This window comes from Schistocerca piceifrons, chromosome 6, assembly GCF_021461385.2.
Source record: "Schistocerca piceifrons isolate TAMUIC-IGC-003096 chromosome 6, iqSchPice1.1, whole genome shotgun sequence".
In the NCBI taxonomy this organism is placed as follows: Eukaryota; Metazoa; Arthropoda; class Insecta; order Orthoptera; family Acrididae; genus Schistocerca; species Schistocerca piceifrons.
Genome location: NC_060143.1, coordinates 348,537,603 through 348,558,516, shown reverse-complemented (window position 1 = coordinate 348,558,516; position 20,914 = coordinate 348,537,603). Strand labels below are relative to the sequence as shown.

At 38.3% G+C, this 20,914-nt stretch overlaps 1 protein-coding gene across 1 annotated transcript in view; it reads left to right on the top strand.

The window, feature by feature from the left end:
• LOC124803383 overlaps positions 1 to 20,914 on the top strand; it is a 514,737-nt gene that overhangs the window by 371,055 nt on the left and 122,768 nt on the right. Inside the window, 10 exon segments of the mRNA XM_047264568.1 lie at positions 1,113 to 1,352; positions 1,445 to 1,615; positions 3,894 to 4,106; positions 5,153 to 5,266; positions 5,953 to 6,279; positions 8,646 to 8,828; positions 8,942 to 9,077; positions 14,955 to 15,127; positions 15,828 to 16,025; positions 20,336 to 20,602. Of these exon segments, the coding sequence (XP_047120524.1) occupies positions 1,113 to 1,352; positions 1,445 to 1,615; positions 3,894 to 4,106; positions 5,153 to 5,266; positions 5,953 to 6,279; positions 8,646 to 8,828; positions 8,942 to 9,077; positions 14,955 to 15,127; positions 15,828 to 16,025; positions 20,336 to 20,602 (2,022 nt within the window).

Here is a 20,914-nt window from a genome sequence, read left to right as displayed (position 1 = left end):
GTGTGTGTGTGTGTGAGAGAGAGAGAGAGAGAGAGAGAGAGAGAGAGAGAGAGAGAGAGAGAGAGAGAGCACAGCAGCTAGACTGGGGTGAGGCATGTGTTGGACGGAGTGGGTGAAGGGAGAAATGAGGTGGGGAACAAAGGGGGCTGACAGCTGGGCGGGGGAGGGATAGAAAAATCAAATGCCTGTTAAATACATTAAAATGTTTCTTAACGCTTTTGTGAGCCCTGGGAAATATACTTACTAGTAACTGTATTTCTTTACTTCGTTTATGGAAATATGTCTTACCGTGTCAGTATGCTCTTGGCGTCTAGTGGTGATCAATTGAACCACCTGTTGTTTGTTTGTTGTGAAATGTAACTTTTAGGACCATGAGAAGTATACATCATACCAAATAATATTGGTTTAAAGACCCTTTGGAAATATGCTCACAACCAAAATAATCTCTCTTAGAGGTTTGGGTTATTTGTGGGTTTTGGGAAGCATACTAATTACCACCAACTTAGTGATTTTACAAAGGTTTTCGAAATTTGTCTTACCACTTCTGGATGTTCCCACTACTGTACCAGGCGTATAAAAACTGTTGCAACCATCAGTTTCCGTTCGTCATGAGATCTCTACTGTTGTCTCGTGTAAAGTCGGAACGTGGTGCTTTGTTTTTACGGGTATATTATTGTTACTTGCATCTGTTTATTCATTTATGGTGTGGTCAACAAAGCTTTTGGGATTGTTTTCACATAGTGGTAAGTAAACTAAAAGGAAAAAAAAAATAGCCTTTTTTATTTTTTCGTGAGTAATAGCTCACAAGAGGTGAGTGGGAAATACACTTGCCACCATACTTTAACAGCTCACAAAAGGGCCGGTGGGAGGCATACGTATCACCATAGTTTTTATTCCTAGATCATAAAAGTAAAATTGTAAAAAAAAAGTATAGTCAGTTGACCACAATTCCAGTATGATACAAAAAGAAATTATTTCACTGTGTCGCTACAAAAATACACTCACATAAGAGTTAAAACTTTATTGAAACTAGGAAAGTCTTCTTTAGCTTTGTTTGCAAATTTACATTGTCATATGCAGTTTAATAAACCAGTACTGTTGCCTCTTTCTAGGTAAGTGATGAGCTTCACCATCTGAAGCCCGTTGGTTCAGAAGTTGATACCATTCGAGCTCAACAAGAAGAGTTCAGAATATTCAGAGACAAGGAAGTGGAACCATTAGCTTCCAGAATAGATGAATGCAATCGCCTGGGTCAGGGACTGATACAGTCGGCTTCTGGTGGTGTCAGTACTGTCAACTTGGAGAAGGATCTGGAAAAGATGAATGACAAATGGAATGATCTGAAAGAGAGAGTATGTCATAAAGCTAAATGTACCTCCTAGTGACAAAATTTTCAGTCTCTTTTTACATAATGCTTCAAATAAAATGTGCTTGAAATTTTCAGTTGAATGAGCGTGACCGTAAACTGGACGTTGGTTTACTGCAGTCAGGAAAATTCCAGGAAGCTCTTGATGGTCTATCCAAGTGGTTAACAGATACCGAGGAAATGGTTGCAAATCAGAAACCACCATCTGCTGACTATAAAGTCGTTAAGGCACAGCTGCAAGAACAAAAGGTGCATCTTTTTATTACCTTTTTTATAGTTAATGTTCGTAATGTAATTGATATTAAACTGCTCTTTTGGAATGTTGTATTTCACATCATTATGAACTAAATAAATCTTGTCTCCAGACGTGTTTGAGGTTTTGTGATGTACCGGGAAAGGTTTGGGTGCTGAAAATTTGAGATATTAATAAAAGATGTTAGAGAAATTAATGGTATCATCTGGAAAAAACAAATACATTTGGTTATTTGTGTAGAATTACTGTTTCTCATCATGTGTCCTGGTACAAATAACTTGAACTTTTAGATGGAATTGTAGAATCATAGTAAATGGTGCAAAATTTGGGACAAGTGATGTGGAATTGACAAAGGTTGTGCCATTTGATAAACAGTTAGAAATTGAGGGGAATTATAATTTAGTAAACCACAAAAAAACAACATGAATCTTGTGACTCTTCAAGCTTTCCTGGCAGATGTGTTGTAAATAGTTTTCACAGGTTTGCCCCCGGATCACATTGCGCAAATTTCAAAACATTTCCTCAGAGCCAGTGTCCAACATCTTCAGGTGGTTCACCCTTGCTGGTGGCTAGGTACGACTGACGGTAGCCGCACATCGATGCCCTATTTCTAGATAACACGTGCAAAGAATGCGCAGGCGCGGAAATTGTATGTGCAATGATCTGCAGGTAGATGGTGCCTTATTCAAACTCCCTCTGCTGAAAATTGCAGAGCGGCTCTCCTGCGCGTACGCCGCATTTGCCAACAGTGTGGCCAGACGTTACTCATCAATGGCCGTAATAGACCAATGTTATGACAGGTCTCCTAGCAAAGACCTTTATTTTCGCATCGTGATTTAATAGCAGCCAATGCAGGGTTCCAGGCTGTGCTCAGTTGGAATCCTGCATCCTTGTTGACGAGATTATCGGCTGTGTGGATATGTATTGCTTCCTTCATGATGCAATGCCAGAAAGATGATGCCTGGGATAAAACTTCTGTCTTTTCATGAATCATGTGATGTCCTGTGTTCAGACAGTGTTTCGCAATTTCCGACTTTTCCGATTGACCAAGGTGTGTATGACGCTGATGTTCATCGCAGTGTTCTTGTACTGTGTGGCATGTCTGGCCTATATACACTGCCCCACATTGACAAGGAATCCTGTACACACCACATTTCTTCAGGCCAAGGTCATCCTTAACTGAACCCCAACAGGTTTCTCAGTTTTGCAGATGGTTGAGAACACATTTAATTCCATATCTTCCAAGGACTTTTCCGATTCTTGACGACATGGCACCAAAATACAGCAAAAAGGCCAAAGTTGTGGGTGTGTACGTATCTTCATTCTGCTCTATAGACTGAACTCGCCTGGGCCTGAATGCATTGCGTATCTGTCTCTCAGAATAACAGTTTTGTCAGAGCACTATCTTCAAATGTTGCATTTCACTCGACAGGCTTTCAGGATCAGATACCACATGTGCTCTATGAACTAACGTATGTAATTCACAACGCATTGTATAGGATGATGGCAGCTTGTGGCCTGCATATATATGTATCTGTAAGTGATCCGGAGGCAAACCTGTGAAAACTATTTACAACACATCTGCCTGGAAAGCTTGAAGAGTACAAGATTCATATCTGTATGTGTTGGCTTTCCTATGTACCAAAACATCAAGAAGAGGTAAAGTACCATCTTCTTCCACTTCCATTGTGAAGTTTACATTCAGATGGAGCAAAGTCAGATGCTGAAGAAGTATACGTAGAGTATAAAGTCCATGTGGCCACACCACAAATGTATCATCCACATATCGCTGAAAACAAGAGGGTTTGGGAGTTGGCTGACTGTAGTGCTTTTTCTTCAAAGTCCTCCACAAAATAATTGGCCACCACAGGAGACAGAGGGCTTCCCATGGCGACATTGCCCATTTGTTCAAAATATTGGTCATGAAATAAGAAGTATGTGGAACTCAAACTTGTTGCTAATGATCTCTAAAGAGTCCTGTGAGGAGCCCTTTGTAAATAAAGACACAATAGCGAAACTTACTAACAGATCCAATGATTGCAATCTAAGATTTTTCAGAGACCTATGAAACTCTGAAGATATTTTAACTAAATAAGATTGTTAAGTGATCAGTTTATTATTGATGAGATCTTGAATTCCAAATTATATATGCACAATTAATTTCTGTTTGTTCTTCAGTTCTTGCATACATGAATTTAGTCATCCATTTATGTTGTTTAAGTGGAGACAAACGCAGGTACAATTTCAATATGGAATTTATTTTTACTGTTACAGTTTCTCAAGAAAATGTTATTGGACCGGCAAAACTCCATGTCTTCTCTGTTTGCAATGGGCAATGAAGTTGCAGCAGGTGCAGACCCAGCAGAACGAAAAGCGATAGAGAGGCAGCTACATGAGCTCATGCAGCGTTTTGATAATCTGACAGAAAATGCAACACAGCGTATGAATGCCCTCGAACAAGCTATGGCTGTTGCAAAGGATTTCCAGGTTAGTTTGTTACTTCAACTGTGAATCGTGGTTACTTTGTAATTTTTGCTATCATATGAGAAGCATTTTTTAAAATCATTTCGTGCAGAAGACAATGTGTTCTAATCAGAGTGTGTAACAGATGTGCTAGTTGCTGTTAAAACATCAGATTAAATAAGTTTGAATGTTGAGTCCAGCAACTTGTGTATGGGACCAGTTTTCATGGGAAAAATGCACTAAAAACAGTAGAGGAAGAGGAATTTGAAATATAATAGATTTAAGAATGGAATTGAAATATCATTAAGGAGATAATTATCTTTAATGAGAGTAAATGGATGCAACAAGCAAGTTTTAATGTGAAATCTCCCATGCAGTACTCAATATAGGGAAACTAGAGTAATATCCAATAGGTGATTCGCTCTTGAGTATTGCTAGTTTGTCAGGCATTGTTATCAAACAGAGCTAAAGGAAACAATATAAGGAAATGGATAGGTTGCAATTTTCCATAAAGATGACACATTAGGTTGCAGACAAGCACAATGAAAAGACTGATACACATTTAGCTTTCAAAGCTTTCTCCAGAAAAGAAAACACACACACACACACACGACCATCATCTCCGGCACCTCGGACCGGACTGGCGGAATTATTTGGCATTCCAGCCAGAGGTATCGGAGATGGTGGTCATGTGTGTGTGAAATGTGCTTGTTGTGTGCTTTCTTCTCTGAAGAAGGCTTTGGCCAAAAGCTAAGTGTGGAACAGTCTTTTCGTTGTGCTGTATACAACTCAACGTGTCATCTGTATGGTGAGAAGCAATCTACCCTTTTCCTTATATTGCAGATCTTCTAACCTGGAGAGTGTGAACATCCCACCTGTAATAATTTCAAACTGATAATGGAACCCTGTTATAGTGACTCCAGGAACTAGTGGAAATATTTTAAAGCTTGTATAATATAGCTTAAAAATAAAGATTTTATTCTGCCTGTTTTGTGAGTTAGTGTGTCACATGACGAACATACATTTATTTTTAAGTCCGACATTAAGATGTAATACATATTATTTTACAGGATAGGCTGGTTCCTATCATGGAATGGTTGGACAAAACAGAAAAGAAGGTAAAAGACATGGAACTTGTGCCTACTGATGAGGAGAAAATTCAGCAGAGAATAAAGGAACATGATGTGAGTATACACATGTTTAAATCCTGTAAAACGTGCCGTGTGCCGCCCCCCCCCCCACTTTGTTTTATAAATATTTGTTTTCTGTAACAAATGTAGTTACTACTATGTATTTTTATTGGAACATTATTTACATAATTTAACTTGGAATGGGAGAAAAGATTGATTTTGTTATATTATTTACTGATAGTCATGAAGGAAACGCCTACACATTCACAGAAATACCCAAGGAAATTGCGATAAAAAGTTGAATTCACTAACAAGTAGGCTGATGGAATACCCTCTGATCACTAAATAATGTCATTACTTACGGACTCGCATGCCACTTTTGTTGCAATGACTGCTTTCTTGTGCAAGTGTAAAAATAACGTGCTGTGACATGTGGGGCACAGTCTGTGAATCCTTGCTGCAGAGTATTTGACATTTCTTTATTTTCTTTTTGTGTCTTTCTCAGTTTTTAGTTTGAATTTTAACTGTAATTTTTGTAACATATGTTTAAAAATTAAAAAACGAGAGATTTTTCATGTTGAAACCATTGTTCATGTCTGTGAGGTTGTGCCACTGTGAAAATGAAGTGACAAACTTAAATTGCTTTATGGATCAGCTGCAGGGAACTACAAAATAATGTGTGTCTGTCTCTTAATGGCTGTGGATGTAGCGATTTCTTATTTTGCTTTATTTAATTGCAGGCTCTTCACACTGAAATCCTTCGGCACAAGACTGATTTGTCAGAGTTGACAGATGTGGCTGGGGAACTAATGGGCTTGGTCGGGGAGGATGAAGCAGCTGGCCTTGCTGACCGGCTGCAGGCAGCAGCTGATCGTTACACTGCACTTGTTGATGCTTCTGAAGCAGTTGGTGCACTGCTGTCTCAGTCTCGCACTGGCCTAAGGCATCTTGTACTGGGTTATCAGGATCTACAGGCTTGGATGGATGGAGCAGATCAACGTCTTTCAAAGTTCCGCATTCTTGCTGTGCACACTGAGAAACTACTTGCACAGATGGAAGATCTTGCCGTAAGTATTGTGCCTAACAAGCAAATTCCTTGTGTTTAGCATGTTCTTTATTGAATTATAGAGATTTTCTTCTCCGTATTGGTTCATAACTGAAAACTGCTCAATTAAAGGCAGTCATACGAGTTGGATTGATGTGTTCAATGACCTTCAGTTGCATGTGTGCTACTGGAGACGTGTACAGCACCATAGAGAGGTTTACTGTTGAAATTTCAAGAAGAGTTGGGTAATGCATTATTTTCTTCTTCATACATCTTGTGAAGTAGCCCCAATAAGAAAATCAGAGTTATTTGAGCTTATACAGAAGTTTACAGACACTTAATTTTTGCATGTAACATCCACAATTGGGGAGTGGGGGGAATGGCAGTGGTGCCAGAAGTACTCTCTGTCTCGCTCTGTAAAGTGGCTTTTGGAGCATAGATGTGGATGTAGCAGCATTTTTTATACACGAGGAACACTGTGTGAGACGTGTTGTGCCATGTATGCTGATGAATTAAAACATTATGACCACCTGCTTAGCTGCTTGTCTGTCTGTCTTTGGAATGAGATACATCACTGATTTGGTGTATCAGGAATCTGACACTTTGTTGGTAGTTTTGTGGAGATATGTGGCATTAGACGTCCATGAACAGGTAATGTAATTCATGTAAATAATGAACTGCTGATTTGAATACCCGGTGACGGCAGCCGATAGCAACCCAGATGGGTTCCACAGGATTTAAATCAGGCAAATTTGATCACCGAGGCATCAACATGAGTTCACTGTAATGAACCTCAAACCACTGTGGCATGGTTCTGGCTGAGAGCAGACAGTTATAATGCTGAACATGTCATTGCCGTCAGGGAAGACATCAAGCATGAAGGGATGCAGGTGGTTTGCAGGTGTCAGCGTGTCTTCAACTACTACCACAGGTCCCATGCAAGTGCAGGAGAATGTCTCCCATAGCATAATACTGCTCCCACCAGCCTGTGTCCATGGCGCACTGAACGTTTTGAGCCGCCTTTCACCTCGACGACAGTAATTATGGAGACGACCATCAACCTAGTGTAGCAAAAATATGATTCACCTGAAGAGCCAAAATGTTTCCATTGATCAGCGGTCAAATCTCATGGTCTCATGCCCACAGTAATTGTAATTCACCATTTCATTGGGTCAACATGTGAAGAAGTAGGGGCGGTCTGCTGCTGATCTCAATGCTCAACAATGTATGATGAATGGTGTGCTCTGGAACACTTGAGCATGTACCAGCATTGTGCTCTTTCAACAGTGATGCCACAGATCACCATCTATCCTACTTTAGAGGGTGTCAAGCATCCAAACCCCACATTCTGTGAAGAGTTGTGCATGTCCAACCATTTAGCACCTAATGGGGGTTTACTGTCATTCTACCTCTTTCCATATGTGCTCACGACAGTAGCACGTGAATATTTGACTAGCTTTGCTGTTTTTGAGATAATCGTTCACAGGCTCTGCATAATAATAATCTGCTCTTTGTCAAAGTCACTTATCTCAATGGATTACCCCATTTGCAGCTCATATCTTCACTAGTGTGATCCCCCATCCATGTCTGCTGTGCTTACATACTTTTAGTACTGCGTCATGTGCCCACAATGCCACCAGGTGGCATCCAACATCGTGGTGGGCAGCAGTCATAGTGTTAGACTTATTAGAGTGCACTTCTGTTTAAACTAAATAAAATGATAACAAAAAATATTTCAAAAATGTGATTTTTAGCAGAATAAGACAACTTTGGAATTTTTTTTGAAATATCATGAAGGCAATTTCTCTGCAATATCATGGAACTTGTTATTTTCATTCATAAACAATGGTATAAATCTGAGGATGGCAATTTACCAATATTCATAATAGACACTTATTGAATTTTGAAATTTTGTTTTGGCTTCTTATTTTCTCAATGCTGAGGATGGTGTATAACTTTAAAATGCCAGTTCATTTCCTTCATAATTTTGTGACGCCAAAATAAGCACTGAAACTGGCAAAAAAAGCTCTGAGAGAAAAAAAAAACGCCAAAATTGGAAAAATAACACCAAAAATGGAAATTTTTATACGAGCTACTCAGTATTATCTGCAAGTGAGGAATTACCTATCTTCATTTTTTTTATTGTTCCCAATCTGAAAGTTAAATTACCATTATATAAACTCTGACGAACTATTTTTAAAAGGTAGTTAAGTGAACCTAAAAAAAACATTTTCAAATTTTAAAAAATATTTTTCCTCATTCATGCATGACAAGTGAATTTACATTGCAGTTATGTAATGCATTTAAACATCAAGGTACTGTTACTCAAGGATCTAAAACTGATGTGGGAATGATACAGCATTTTCATGTGTACTTTTCTTTTTATAGGACCTAACTGAAGAAGTGGCAAATCATCAGAATCAAGTGGATGGTACTGTGGATACTGGCTTGGAACTCATGAAACATATTTCAAGTGATGAGGCTCTGGCGTTAAAAGATAAACTGGACTCACTACAGCGGAGATTTAATGATCTTACCAGCCGTGGTGCAGACATGTTGAAACATGCACAGGTGTGTTTTTACTGTGCTTAATTGATTTCCTTGTTCCTCAAATTCTGCTGTACATGTATAACCAGTTATTTTTTTAATTTCGCTGACAAGTGCAAATGTTAATCATGTTTCAGGAAGCATTGCCACTCGTGCAACAGTTTCACAATTGCCACAACCGTCTGGTTGACTGGATGATGGGAGCTGAAGCTCAGCTGCAGGCAGCCGAACCTCGCGAAGAAGACATACAGCGGCTAGAGCTTGACATACAAGGTAAGCCTTGTGTCTCCTCTTATTTATTCTGGGGCCAGTTGTAATACATGCAAGCCAGTGGCGATGAAAGATGAATAGCACTGAAATATCTTTTAGAAAAAGCTATAAAAAGTGTATCATTTATTAGATTGTCTGTCTAATAAGGTAACTGAACATCTTGTCAAATGATTTGGATATTTCTAAAATATAGCTGAATGACATAGAAAGATTAACAGGATCTCGTTACAAGTTTGTGGCACAAAGGCTGATTACAGTCTTCAAGAAACATGAAAAATATTGTGTTGGTAGGAAAAGAAGAGTGCGGTAAGTAGTAAGATGGTGAGGTGAGGTAGTCTCACTTCGGTGCATAGCTGATGTTGCTATCAATCACTTTTTGTTTTAGTTATGCTGGTACACATTCTATAATGTAAGCACAACTATCAACTATGTGTGCAGACTATTTATTTTACACTGAGGTGGCAAAAGTCATGGGATAGTGATATGCAGTTATACAGATGGCAGGAGTATTGTGTACACAAGGTATTAAAGGGCAGTGCATTGGTAGGCCTGTCATTTGTACTTACATGATTCATGTGGAAGGGCTTCTGACATGATTATGGCCGCATGACAGAAATTAAGACTTTGAATGCAGAGTGGTAGTTGGAACTAGATGCTTGGGACATTCCATTTCTGAAATTTCTAGGGAATTCAATATTCTGAAATTGACAGTGTCAGGAGTGTACCAAGAATACCAAATTTCAGGCATTGCCTCTCACTATGGGCAATAAAGTGGCCATTGGCCTTCACTTAATGAGAGAGAGCAGTGGCATATGCACAGAGTTTTTGGTACTAAACTTGTGTGAAATAACCACAGAAATATATGTGGTTGTAGGACAAACGTATCCGTTAGGACAGTACAGCGAAATTTGGTGTTTAATGGGTTACAGCAGAAGATGACTGATGTGAGTGCCTTTGCTAACAGCATTGCTTGCAGCACCTCTTGTGGGCTTGCGACCACATCAGTTGGATCCAAGACAACTGGAAAACCATGGCTTGGTCAGATGACTCCTGGTTTTGATTGTTAAGAGCTGATGGCAGGATTCGAGTGTTGCACGGACCCCACAAAGTCATGGACCCAAGTTGCGAACAAGGCGCCGTGGAAACTGGTGCTGGTTCCATAATGGTGTGGGCTGTGGTTACATGGAATGGAGGGGTTCTCTGGTCCAACTGAACTAATCATTGACTGGAAATGCTTATTTTTGGCTACTTGGAGAGCATTTGCAGTCGTTGGTGGACTTCTTGTTCCCAAACGATGATAGGATTTTTTGCAATGTCAGTGTGCCGTGTCAGTGGTCCACAGTTGTTTGGGATTGGTTTGAAGAAAATTTTAGGCAATTCAAGCGAATGATTGGGCTACCCAGATCACCCGACATGAATCCCATTGAACATTTGTGGGACATAATCAAGAGGTCCATTCATGCACAAAATCCTGCACTGGCAACCCTTTCCCATTATGGAGAGCTGTAGAGACAGCATGGCTCAATATTTCTGCAGGAGACTTCCAGCGACTTGTTGGGCCCATGCCACGTCGAGTTGTTACCCTATACTGGGCAAAACGTGGTCTGACATGATATTTGGAGGTATCCCCTGACTTTTGTCACCTCAGCATATGGAGCTCTTTGAAGCAGTAATGTTGCAGGTTTTTCATTCTACTTGATAAGCTGGAATACTATGCCATCATAAAATTCCTTGTTTTTCATGCTCAGAAGGACCAGAGATTCATCTATAAAGCATTTGAAATTCTATAAAGCTAAACTTATTTGTTATTTACAGCTAAGAAATAGATTACTAAATTCGGTTGTATTTACCCTGAAGGTGATCCATTAATAGGGTTTTTAATACTACAACTACAGATGAGAATACACAGAATATGCCAAATATGGTGTTGGTATGGTTGATAATTAAGGTCTAGGATAGCTGACACAGTAGGAATTCAGAAGAAAGGGTGTGAAATTCTTATATGAAGAATTAACTATGAGAAAACTTTGTGCATGATGCGTGCTGCGTTTATTAAACGTTAGCTGAAAGTAATGTGAAAGCGAATCTTTTTACCTCTTCAAAACAAATACAATTGATTTTATGCATCAATTATGGTTAATATCAAAGCATTGGATGCAGCAAATGGCACTGCATCAAACACTATTAAGTGGGCTGCATCTATAACAAATGTTATGATCAATGTTTTCTTGGCTTAAAAATCGATTTTTTATATTATTTTACGAGTGATAAGATTATAACTAACAAGTACTATGCAAATATTATGCAGAAATTGGAGAAATAAGTATCCGAGAAGAAATCTGGATTTCATAAAAAGGCATTACTTTCACTTCCAATTATCAGAAATAAATAAATAAATAAATAAATAAATAAGCCTTAACAACTTTTTGTTGCTATTAAGGGAAAAATGGTTACTTCACACACATTCCAGAATCACACTTGAGAAATGAAATATATTCTCTGGAACAATAGTGAATAAGTGCATTGATATGAAATAGAACTATGTAAAAAAAAAAAAAAAAAAAAAAAAAAAAAAAAAAAAATCTCCGATGTAAAAATAGCACAGTTGTTTACTACCATGCTGAGAAACTTGATCATACCCTGGTATATAAACAAGTACAGAATTTCATCAGGTGGAGCTGTGTGATTATTGTACGAGAGTATTTCAGTCAATGCAAAAATTAAGTTACCATCAGACAGTGATTTTCCATGAAGTCTTTTATGCAACAGAAAGTCTGAACTGCTTAGGAATTGGGTTACTTAGGAGGCTAGACCTTTTAAATGAAAGATTCTCATAAGAATATCGGGAACTCGAAGAGAAGGAAACAGTTGGTATAGAAGAAAAGTCTACAAAGGACTGTGAATGAGAGGATCTTGGACACCATCACTATATTGTTCAGACACATTCCTAGAAACAGCAAGGGGAGGCAACACATCAGATAATGCAGTTTCTTGCGAACAGGAGAAGCATATTATATTGGCTCCAAGAGGGGAGGGATTAAAGGATCTGGAAGAAATGGAAGTACATAAAACAAAGATTTACAGCAACATGACTTTTCACATGCAAGTTCAAGCTGTCATATGTTTATACAGGGCAGTATTAGACCCAGGACAAAAACACCATGGACAGAAGAGCATAGGAGTTTATAGAATATGAGAATGAAAAATAATGGATAAGGATAAAGGCCAGAAGAAACAAAGCTGATCCAAATTAATGTGGTCTTAGATGATCAAAATGAAATAAAGAGGTGGAAATAAGGCTAAAATAATTGGAGTACATGATCCAGTTACATTGTTGTGGCCACCAGATATGTTTGACATCAATGTACAATAACCATTGAGAGATGACAGGTGGCAACACTGGCAGTAGAGAGTATATAAAGCGAGCTTGGGGGGTGGAAAGGGGACAAGGAAATCAGTGCAGCCATTGTTGTAATCGGAAATGGAGTGATTTATCTGATGTCCAAAAGGGCATGATCATTCACTTTTGGGCCAAGACGGGAAGCATTTATGAAATGATTTAATTTGTAAACTATTTGTGTGCTGCCGTGGTTGAAGTATACTGTGCGTGGCAAAATGACGCTGTGCAAAACCGGCTCCAAGGCAGTTGTAGTGCAACATGGGCCATAGATGGCAGGGGTGAACAATGATTGCAGAGATGTGTATGGGCGATTAGACAGGCAACTGTTGAGCAACTGACCACCCAGATGAACAAAGTGGCTGACAACTCTTTTCTCCTCAACAACTCTTCAGTGAACATTGCTGCGTATGGGCCTTTGCAGTAGGTGCCTTGTTCATGCACCCGTGCTGATTGCTGTTCATCAGTGACAAAAGCTGGAATTTGCACAATGACACTTATGTCATAGCTAGATGCTCACTGAGTGGCAACAGGTGGCTCTTCACGTGAATCATGTTTTGTGCTCCATCAGACAGATGACCATTGGCATTTATGGCGTGAAATGTCTGAAAGCAAACATACTGCATGTATTATGGTGTGAGGAATGTTTTCATGGAATTCCCTGGACGATCACATCATTCTGGAAGGCACAATGGATCAACACAAGTACACAGCTATGTTGGGGACTGTGTCTATCCGTACAAGTAGTAGGTATCTAGCAGCGGGACAGTGCAGCATATCACACAGCTTGCAGTGTACACGCACGGTTTGAAGAGCACCAGGAGAAATTTACCATAGTCCCCTGGCCACCAAACACATCAGATTAAAACCCAATCTGAAATCTGTGGAACTACCTCGGTTGAACTATTCACACAACAGGTCCACAACTTATATGCCTAGCACAGCTGACCATGGCTCTGGAGTTGACATGGCGCCCCATCTCTGTTAGTACCTTCCGTATCCTCACTGATACTCTCCCAGCACGTTTCCCAGCAGTCTACACTGCAGAAGGTGGATATTCAAGCCTTTGAAAGGTGGTGCCATTTATGTGACTGGACATTGTAGTTATGTGAGTGGGACAATTATGACAACTGGCTGATTTTACTTTACACACCCAGTGCCTGTTATGTGAAAGTGTGTATGTTGTTTGAGACTGCTTTAAAACAGAAGTCTTTATAAAATGAAAGGGAGGTAACAATAAAGAACACTATACGCCACAATAACACTGCTGTCAAGAGTTGTTTGACCGAAATCACTTCTTAACTGCATTGATTTGTGGTTATGTTATACTATCTTTTCACACATTGGCCAAAGTCTTAGGCCCCTTCCAATATGACTGGATACTAATGTGAATAGCTGCAGGAAGATTGTGTTTGGGGATAATTTAGATGATGATGATGATGATGACGATGATGACAATGACGATGACGATGATAAAATCTATACATTGTTAGTGGCTCAACTGGACTGAAAATTGTAGCCTAACAGAAGAATTCTAATATTACAGTGCAATAAAAATATTCAGCCTTAACATTACGGATATTGTGGAATGTTTATTTTAAGTGATTATTGTCTTCTTTTCATTGTATATTCGGGTGTGAGTCGTGTTTCAGTAGCTCAGATGGTAGAGCACTTGCCCGCAGAAGGCAAAGGTCCCGAGTTCGAGTCTCGGTCAGGCACACAGTTTTAATCTGCCAGGAAGTTTCATATCAGCGCACACTCTGCTGCAGAGTGAAAATCTCATTCATGAATCACTTTTATGAATAAAATAAAATTTTAAGGAAGTCTGTAAGGATTAAGAAAAACTACTTAAAAACCTGTACAAGATGATGATAAAGATATAATTTTTCTTATCTGTCACAAGAAATTGGGGTCCAGTAATAGTTCTGCACACCTATTCTCAGTACAAGATGACGGTTTGCTTTCAGGCTTGTGGTTCTCAGATATTGTTTCCAGAAAATATAGTTGAATGTGATGTACATATCAAAGTAAAACATAGTCTCAAGAAATGGAAAGTCCAAGATGAAATGTAACAATATTATGAAACGGGTAGTTGCTACTCACAAATACCAGAGATGCTGAGTCACAGATAGGCACAACAAAAAGACTGCCAGAAAGTAAGCTTTTGGCCAAGAAGGCCTTCGTTGGAAGTAGACAAGAGGCCTCAGCAGCCAGAGACTGTGGTCGTGTGTGAGAGAGAGGATTGCATTAATTTGTGTGTGTGTGTGTGTGTGTGTGTGTGTGTGTGTGTGTGTGTGTATATTTTTGACAAAAGCCTTTTTGACCAAAAGCTCACTTTGTGACAGCCTTTTTGTTGTGCCTATCTGCAACTCAGCATCTCTACTATTTGGTGAGTGGAGTAGCATCTATAACTTTCATAATACTAAAACATAGTCTCCATTTTTAACTGATTTTAAGCAATGTTTTGTACTATTATGTTTCAGAGTTCCGCCCAGTTTTGGAAATGATCAACTTAGTAGGTCCACAGTTGTATCAGATATCACCTGGAGAAGGTGCTTCCACCATTGAAGGCTTGGTGACACGTGACAACCGTAGATTTGATGCTATAGCAGAGCAAATACAGCGTAAGGGTGAACGTATTCAGTTATCAAAACAGGTAAATTTTCTTTCCTAAGATAAAGGTATTTTTAAATAGTTTTCATAATAGGATGTAAAGATATCTTCCAGTGTCCCAGTACAAGTCAAGAAACATATTACTTCTTCCAACATAGATCTTATATAATTGCCTCAGCAGTAAAATTTGAGATTTTAATTACACAATTGCCAGTAAAATGGTTCTTGTACAGTACCATCTTTCAGTGGATTAGGAGGGGGGTTAATGATTCTGATACACTGTGAGATGTGTGCCCCACACTGAGTGATAAGTTGCAAATTACAGAAGTTTATGTAGTGCTTATACTTCAAAGTAATGTAGACAAAAAAGCATCTTGTACACCAAATGTTTAAAGATGGCAATTCTGAAAAAAATACAATACTTGACATTCATTTTCTGAGAGGACAAGACTTCCCAGAAAGAAAAATATCTCTTGCTTTCCTTTCGACCCAGTCATTTTATGTTCTTCATCCATCTGTAGTGCTTTTGACAGAGGACTGTCAGAATTTGTAAGTCCAAAATATGATTACCAATACTGTGAACACTGCATTGCTGAAAGTTTCATCTCGTAGTTTATAATGACTCCTCTTTCTCTTAACTACAGTTTTGCAATGAAGACTGTCTTGTCTGATGACTTTGAATTCATTTGCAGTAACTTACATAACATTTAGCATAATTTCTCAACAATGTCTGTCTTTTTCAGAGGTCACTTGAGGTCATCGGAGATATTGATGAACTTCTTGATTGGTTCCGTGAGGTTGAAGGACAAATTCGAGAAGCTGAACCTCCCAGTTCAGAACCTGATGTCATCCGCGTGCAATTGAAAGAGCATAAAGCTCTGAACGATGACATATCCAGCCAAAAGGGCCGTGTTAGAGATGTTCTTTCTACAGCGAAGAAGGTAATTTAACACTTTGATAAAAATGTGGAGTTTTACATTTTAAAATAATTTTTAAATGGATTTGATTGAACAATTGTATTCATATGTCTTCTTATTCAACTTTGTGCTGTCTAACCCTTAATGTCACAAGTTTTTGGAACACACATTGCCAGTGTACAACCCCTTTGCGACATGGCTCCCTACCTTTGAACTGAAAGAAATTTGAAGACTTCAGAAAGAAAGTGTGTTTTCCAACCCTGACAGTGAAACTGCTCTGTAGTGCAGTAGCACCCACAATATCATGTTGAACACTGTGTTTTATTTATGGTGCATTTCAAGAATCGTGAATACGCCCGAACTAAAAATTTATCACCATAATGTGCAATCCCTGCGTAATAAGATCGATGAAATTAACGTTCTATTGACACATGAACTTAATGATATCTCAGTGTTATGCATTTCTGAGCACTGGCTTAACCCAGAATTAATCCAGAATACGAAAATAAACAAATTTGTCTTGGCTGCTTACTACTGCAGGAAAAACAGCAAACAGGGTGGGGTAGCAATTTACACAAAGGAAAATGTAGATTTTATTACACTACCTGACTTAACTAGGGCAAATGTCGAAAAGGATTATGAAATTGCAGCTATAAAAATTACTCAGTTCAACCTGGTTATTGCTACAGTTTACCGATCACCGTCCGGGAATTTTGAACTTTTCTTAAACAAAATGGAGTCATTGCTAAATAAAGTAAATAAAATAGATTGTGAATTGATAATCTGTGGTGACTTCAATATTGACTTCCTCACGAATAGTGGAAATAGGGAGACCATTTTGAAACTTGCAACGTCCTACAATTTAAAGGCTGAAGTAAAAGCAGCTACCCGAGTATCAGAAACTTGTCAAACAGCTCTTGATCAGTTTCTAGTAAAGAAGAGTTTACACAACACCTCACTAAAAATTTTCAATGCAGGTTTTAGTGATCATCTTGCTCAAATATTAAGCATAAAAGTACAAGGCAGTATTATTAACAACATGTCTCTTAGAACAACATATCGAAGCTATAATCAGCATAATGTGAACTACTTCAACAACTTATTACAGAAAGAAAAATGGCTAGGAGTGTACAAAATGAATGATATAAATGAAAAATTCGACTCTTTCATTGATACATTAACCCATTTCTTTGAACTTGCATTCCCACTGAAAACATTGACCATACGGGGAAACTCTAGAACAAACAGCTGGATCACAAAGGGAATAAGGGTTTCATGCCAGAAGAAAAGACTACTTCATGAAATATGTAACTCAAAAAATTCCTCACCTGTAGTACGCGCATACTATAAAAAATACTCCAAAATATTAAGAAAAGTAATAAAAGCAGCAAAAATAATGCGTAATGATGAAATCATTTATAATTCAGCTAATAAATCAAAGGCTATGTGGAGTGTTATAAAAAAAGAATGTGGAGAATACAGACAACCTTGGAAAAATATAACACTATCACATAAAAATAAAAAAGTAACAAACCCCTTAGAAGTAGCTAATACATTTAACAACTTTTTCACAGGTGTTGCTGAAAATATGTTACAATCAAACTTTAAGAGCATCCAGGCAAATGAATATAAAATAAGTACATGTAGAGGATCAATGTACATCAGTTCTGTTTCACAAGATGAAGTAGCTAAAGCAATAAAAGGACTAAAAAATTCCAAATCGGCAGGTATTGATGGTATACCTGCAACAATGTTAAAGAAGAGCGCATCAAACCTAATTGAAGTACTCACACATTTATGCGACTGCTCACTTCAGGCAGGCACTTTCCCTGATGTGTTAAAAACATCAAAAGTTATTCCTGTATATAAAAAAGGGGATAAAGACAATGTAAATAACTACAGACCCATCACAATTTCCTCCTGCATCTCTAAAGTATTGGAAAAAGTTATGTATGAGAAACTTATGAAATTTATAAATAAAAACAGCATCCTATGTAATGAACAACATGGATTCAGAAATAAGAGGTCAACGACAACGGCTGTCTATGAGTGCATCAATTCCATCCTAAACCTGATGGACAAAAAACAGGAAACAATAGGAGTCTTTATTGACTTGTCAAAAGCATTTGACATGGTGGACCATAAAATTCTGCTATCAAAGCTAGAAAGATATGGTATTCGAGGTCTGTCCAACAAGTGGATCAGTTCCTTCCTGACAAATCGTATGCAGGCAGTGTGCGTCAAGCACACAGATATTGAACTAAAAACTGTATCTAATCACTTATCTGACTATAAACAAATAAAATGTGGTGTACCCCAAGGTTCCGTATTGGGACCCCTTCTGTTTCTTCTGTACATAAATGATCTAAGCTTAAATATTGATGCACACAAATCAATCATATTTGCAGATGACACCACGATTCTATTAAAAGGAGACGACGATGAACAGTTACAGCAGACAGTAAACACGGTCACGAAACAACTTAGCAGCTGGGCACAGAGTAACCAGCTTGTAATAAACAGTAAGAAAACCGTTGCTCTAAAATTCCACAATGTTCCTAACAAGGACATGTTTATCCCATCAGTCTCTATCAATGACGAACCAGTTGGTAACAGTACTGAAACCAAATTCTTAGGACTTTGGCTGCAGAGTAACATCAGATGGAATAAGCATATTGAATGTCTCAATACAGAACTGAGCAAAACATGTTATCTTCTTTGTTCATTAAAATCATGCTGTAGTGAGAAAACAGTAATGAATGCATATCATGCGTACTTTCATTCTCGTCTTAGATATGGGGTCACCTTCTGGGGAAACTCTAAAATAGCTAATAGCACTTTTAAACTACAAAAAAGGGCCATTAGAATCTTGTTTGGGTGCAAGCCTAGAGACTCTTGTAAACCCCTGTTTAAGAAATCTGGTATTCCCCCATTACCGTGTGTATACATTATGGAAACCCTTTTGTTCTTTAAATTAAATGTAATAGGGAAGGACCAGAGGCTACAAAAAAACTGTGATATACATGAGCACTTTACCAGACAAAACAGGAACTTACATATGACTCAAATCAGCACAGCACTGTGCCAAAAAGGTACTTTTCACATGGGAGTTAAGCTTTATAACAAACTTCCTGAAAACATAAAAGCTATCACTGAGGTCAATACTTTTGGGAAATCTCTAAAGTCATATTTACAGCATCACTGCTTTTATTCTATTGAAGAATATTTAAATTTATGAAATGTGTTATACAAATACTTGTGTGTAAAGTGTATTATTGTAAGCTTAAATATGTATTATTGTAAGCTTAAATATGTATGCCTTGAAATTACTTTCAGCCTGTATATTTATAACTTGACTTGTCCAATGTCTTATGCATAAGCTGCTATGTAGACAACAGGACCAATAAAATACAATCTACAAAGAACTCCACATAAAAAGTGTGATGTATCAGTTCCCAGTCAGTCAGAGGTGCTACCAACATTTGCTCGCACAAGTATTTAACTTTGGTTTCATTTAAATGAAAATTACATCTGAATTTTTGGTGCAGTTCAATACTAGGAAGAACACAGTTCAGGTACCATTTCTGTTGGTGTCTAGCATTATGTAAGGGGGGTTGCAACAGGCTGTTCACAGGTTTTTGAACTATGACTTACTTCCTCTGCTCTTCACTTCACACCCTGTAAACTTTGATTACAAATTTATCTTGGCAGCAGAAAGGTAGTCATTCATTGTAGAAGTGAAGTCTTGAGCTGTAATAAAGGAAATTTAGTTATGTGTTTCAACAGATTTTCTCTCTCACTCTGCCTTCTGTAAGGAGATATTTGAGGACTTCCACTATTGTCTGTCTTCCATGTTTATTTTTCATGCAAAGACATTCATGAAGATTCTCTGTATGGTGTGATGTATGGAATGTAGTGAATGAATGGTCAAAAATGGATGATGATGATGATGATGATGATGATGTGTTCTCTTACCTTTGTCCCTGTGGCACATGAAAAAATGCATCTGAACTCTCCTTTAGAGTAACATATAAGGACAGAATTGTTTATGTTTGGCGCAATAATTTGGGCCATTACAGTAAAGATGATACGTTTGTGGGTGTGAATAGTACTAATGTAAGATTCCATTCTGTAAGGGCACACATTCCTTTGCATCTCAGGGAACTGAGATAGATTGTACGAGACAATACGCAGATGTATTACATTTATTTCAGCATTGATTTAAATGGAGGTACCATAACTTAGTACTTATGCAAGGAGTGATAAGAATTTTACATTCTGTAATGAAGATATTGTTATTGTTGGTAAATCTTAGACTACATTGTTTGTAACAGGTACTGCGGGAGTCAGCACAGCATGAGGACACATCAACAATTCGTGAGAAGATGGAAGATCTACGTGAAATGATGGACACTGTTTCAGGACTGAGTTCAGATCGACTAGGGGTGCTGGAGCAGGCCTTGGCTCTGGCTGAACACTTCAATGAAACTCATGATGGCTTGGCTAGTTGGCTGACTGACACTGAGCAGCAGTTAGCTGTTCTTGCCGCGATGCCAACTCTTCGACCTGATTTAATTGCACAGCAGCAAGATAGAAATGAGGTTCTTATCACATTTGAAATATTTATATTGTTGATGTTCAGCTACAGGTTTCCTATTGTCTTCTAATAAAGCATAGAAAAAACAGTGACTGTTGGTGCAGGCCATAAGATTTTTGTACGCAGAAAGCCATGACTAATGTACATAGCAAGGGTTTAATAGTGTTTGGATATTTCTTGCAAAATGCTTTAGTACTGTTGCAGATTACAGTGGGCACAGATTCAAGAGCAGGTCTTTATGGTTGTGCAAACAAAACATGAGCGCTTGTTGCGAACATGTGTCTCTTAAGTATTTGGGGAGCATAACAATCACTAG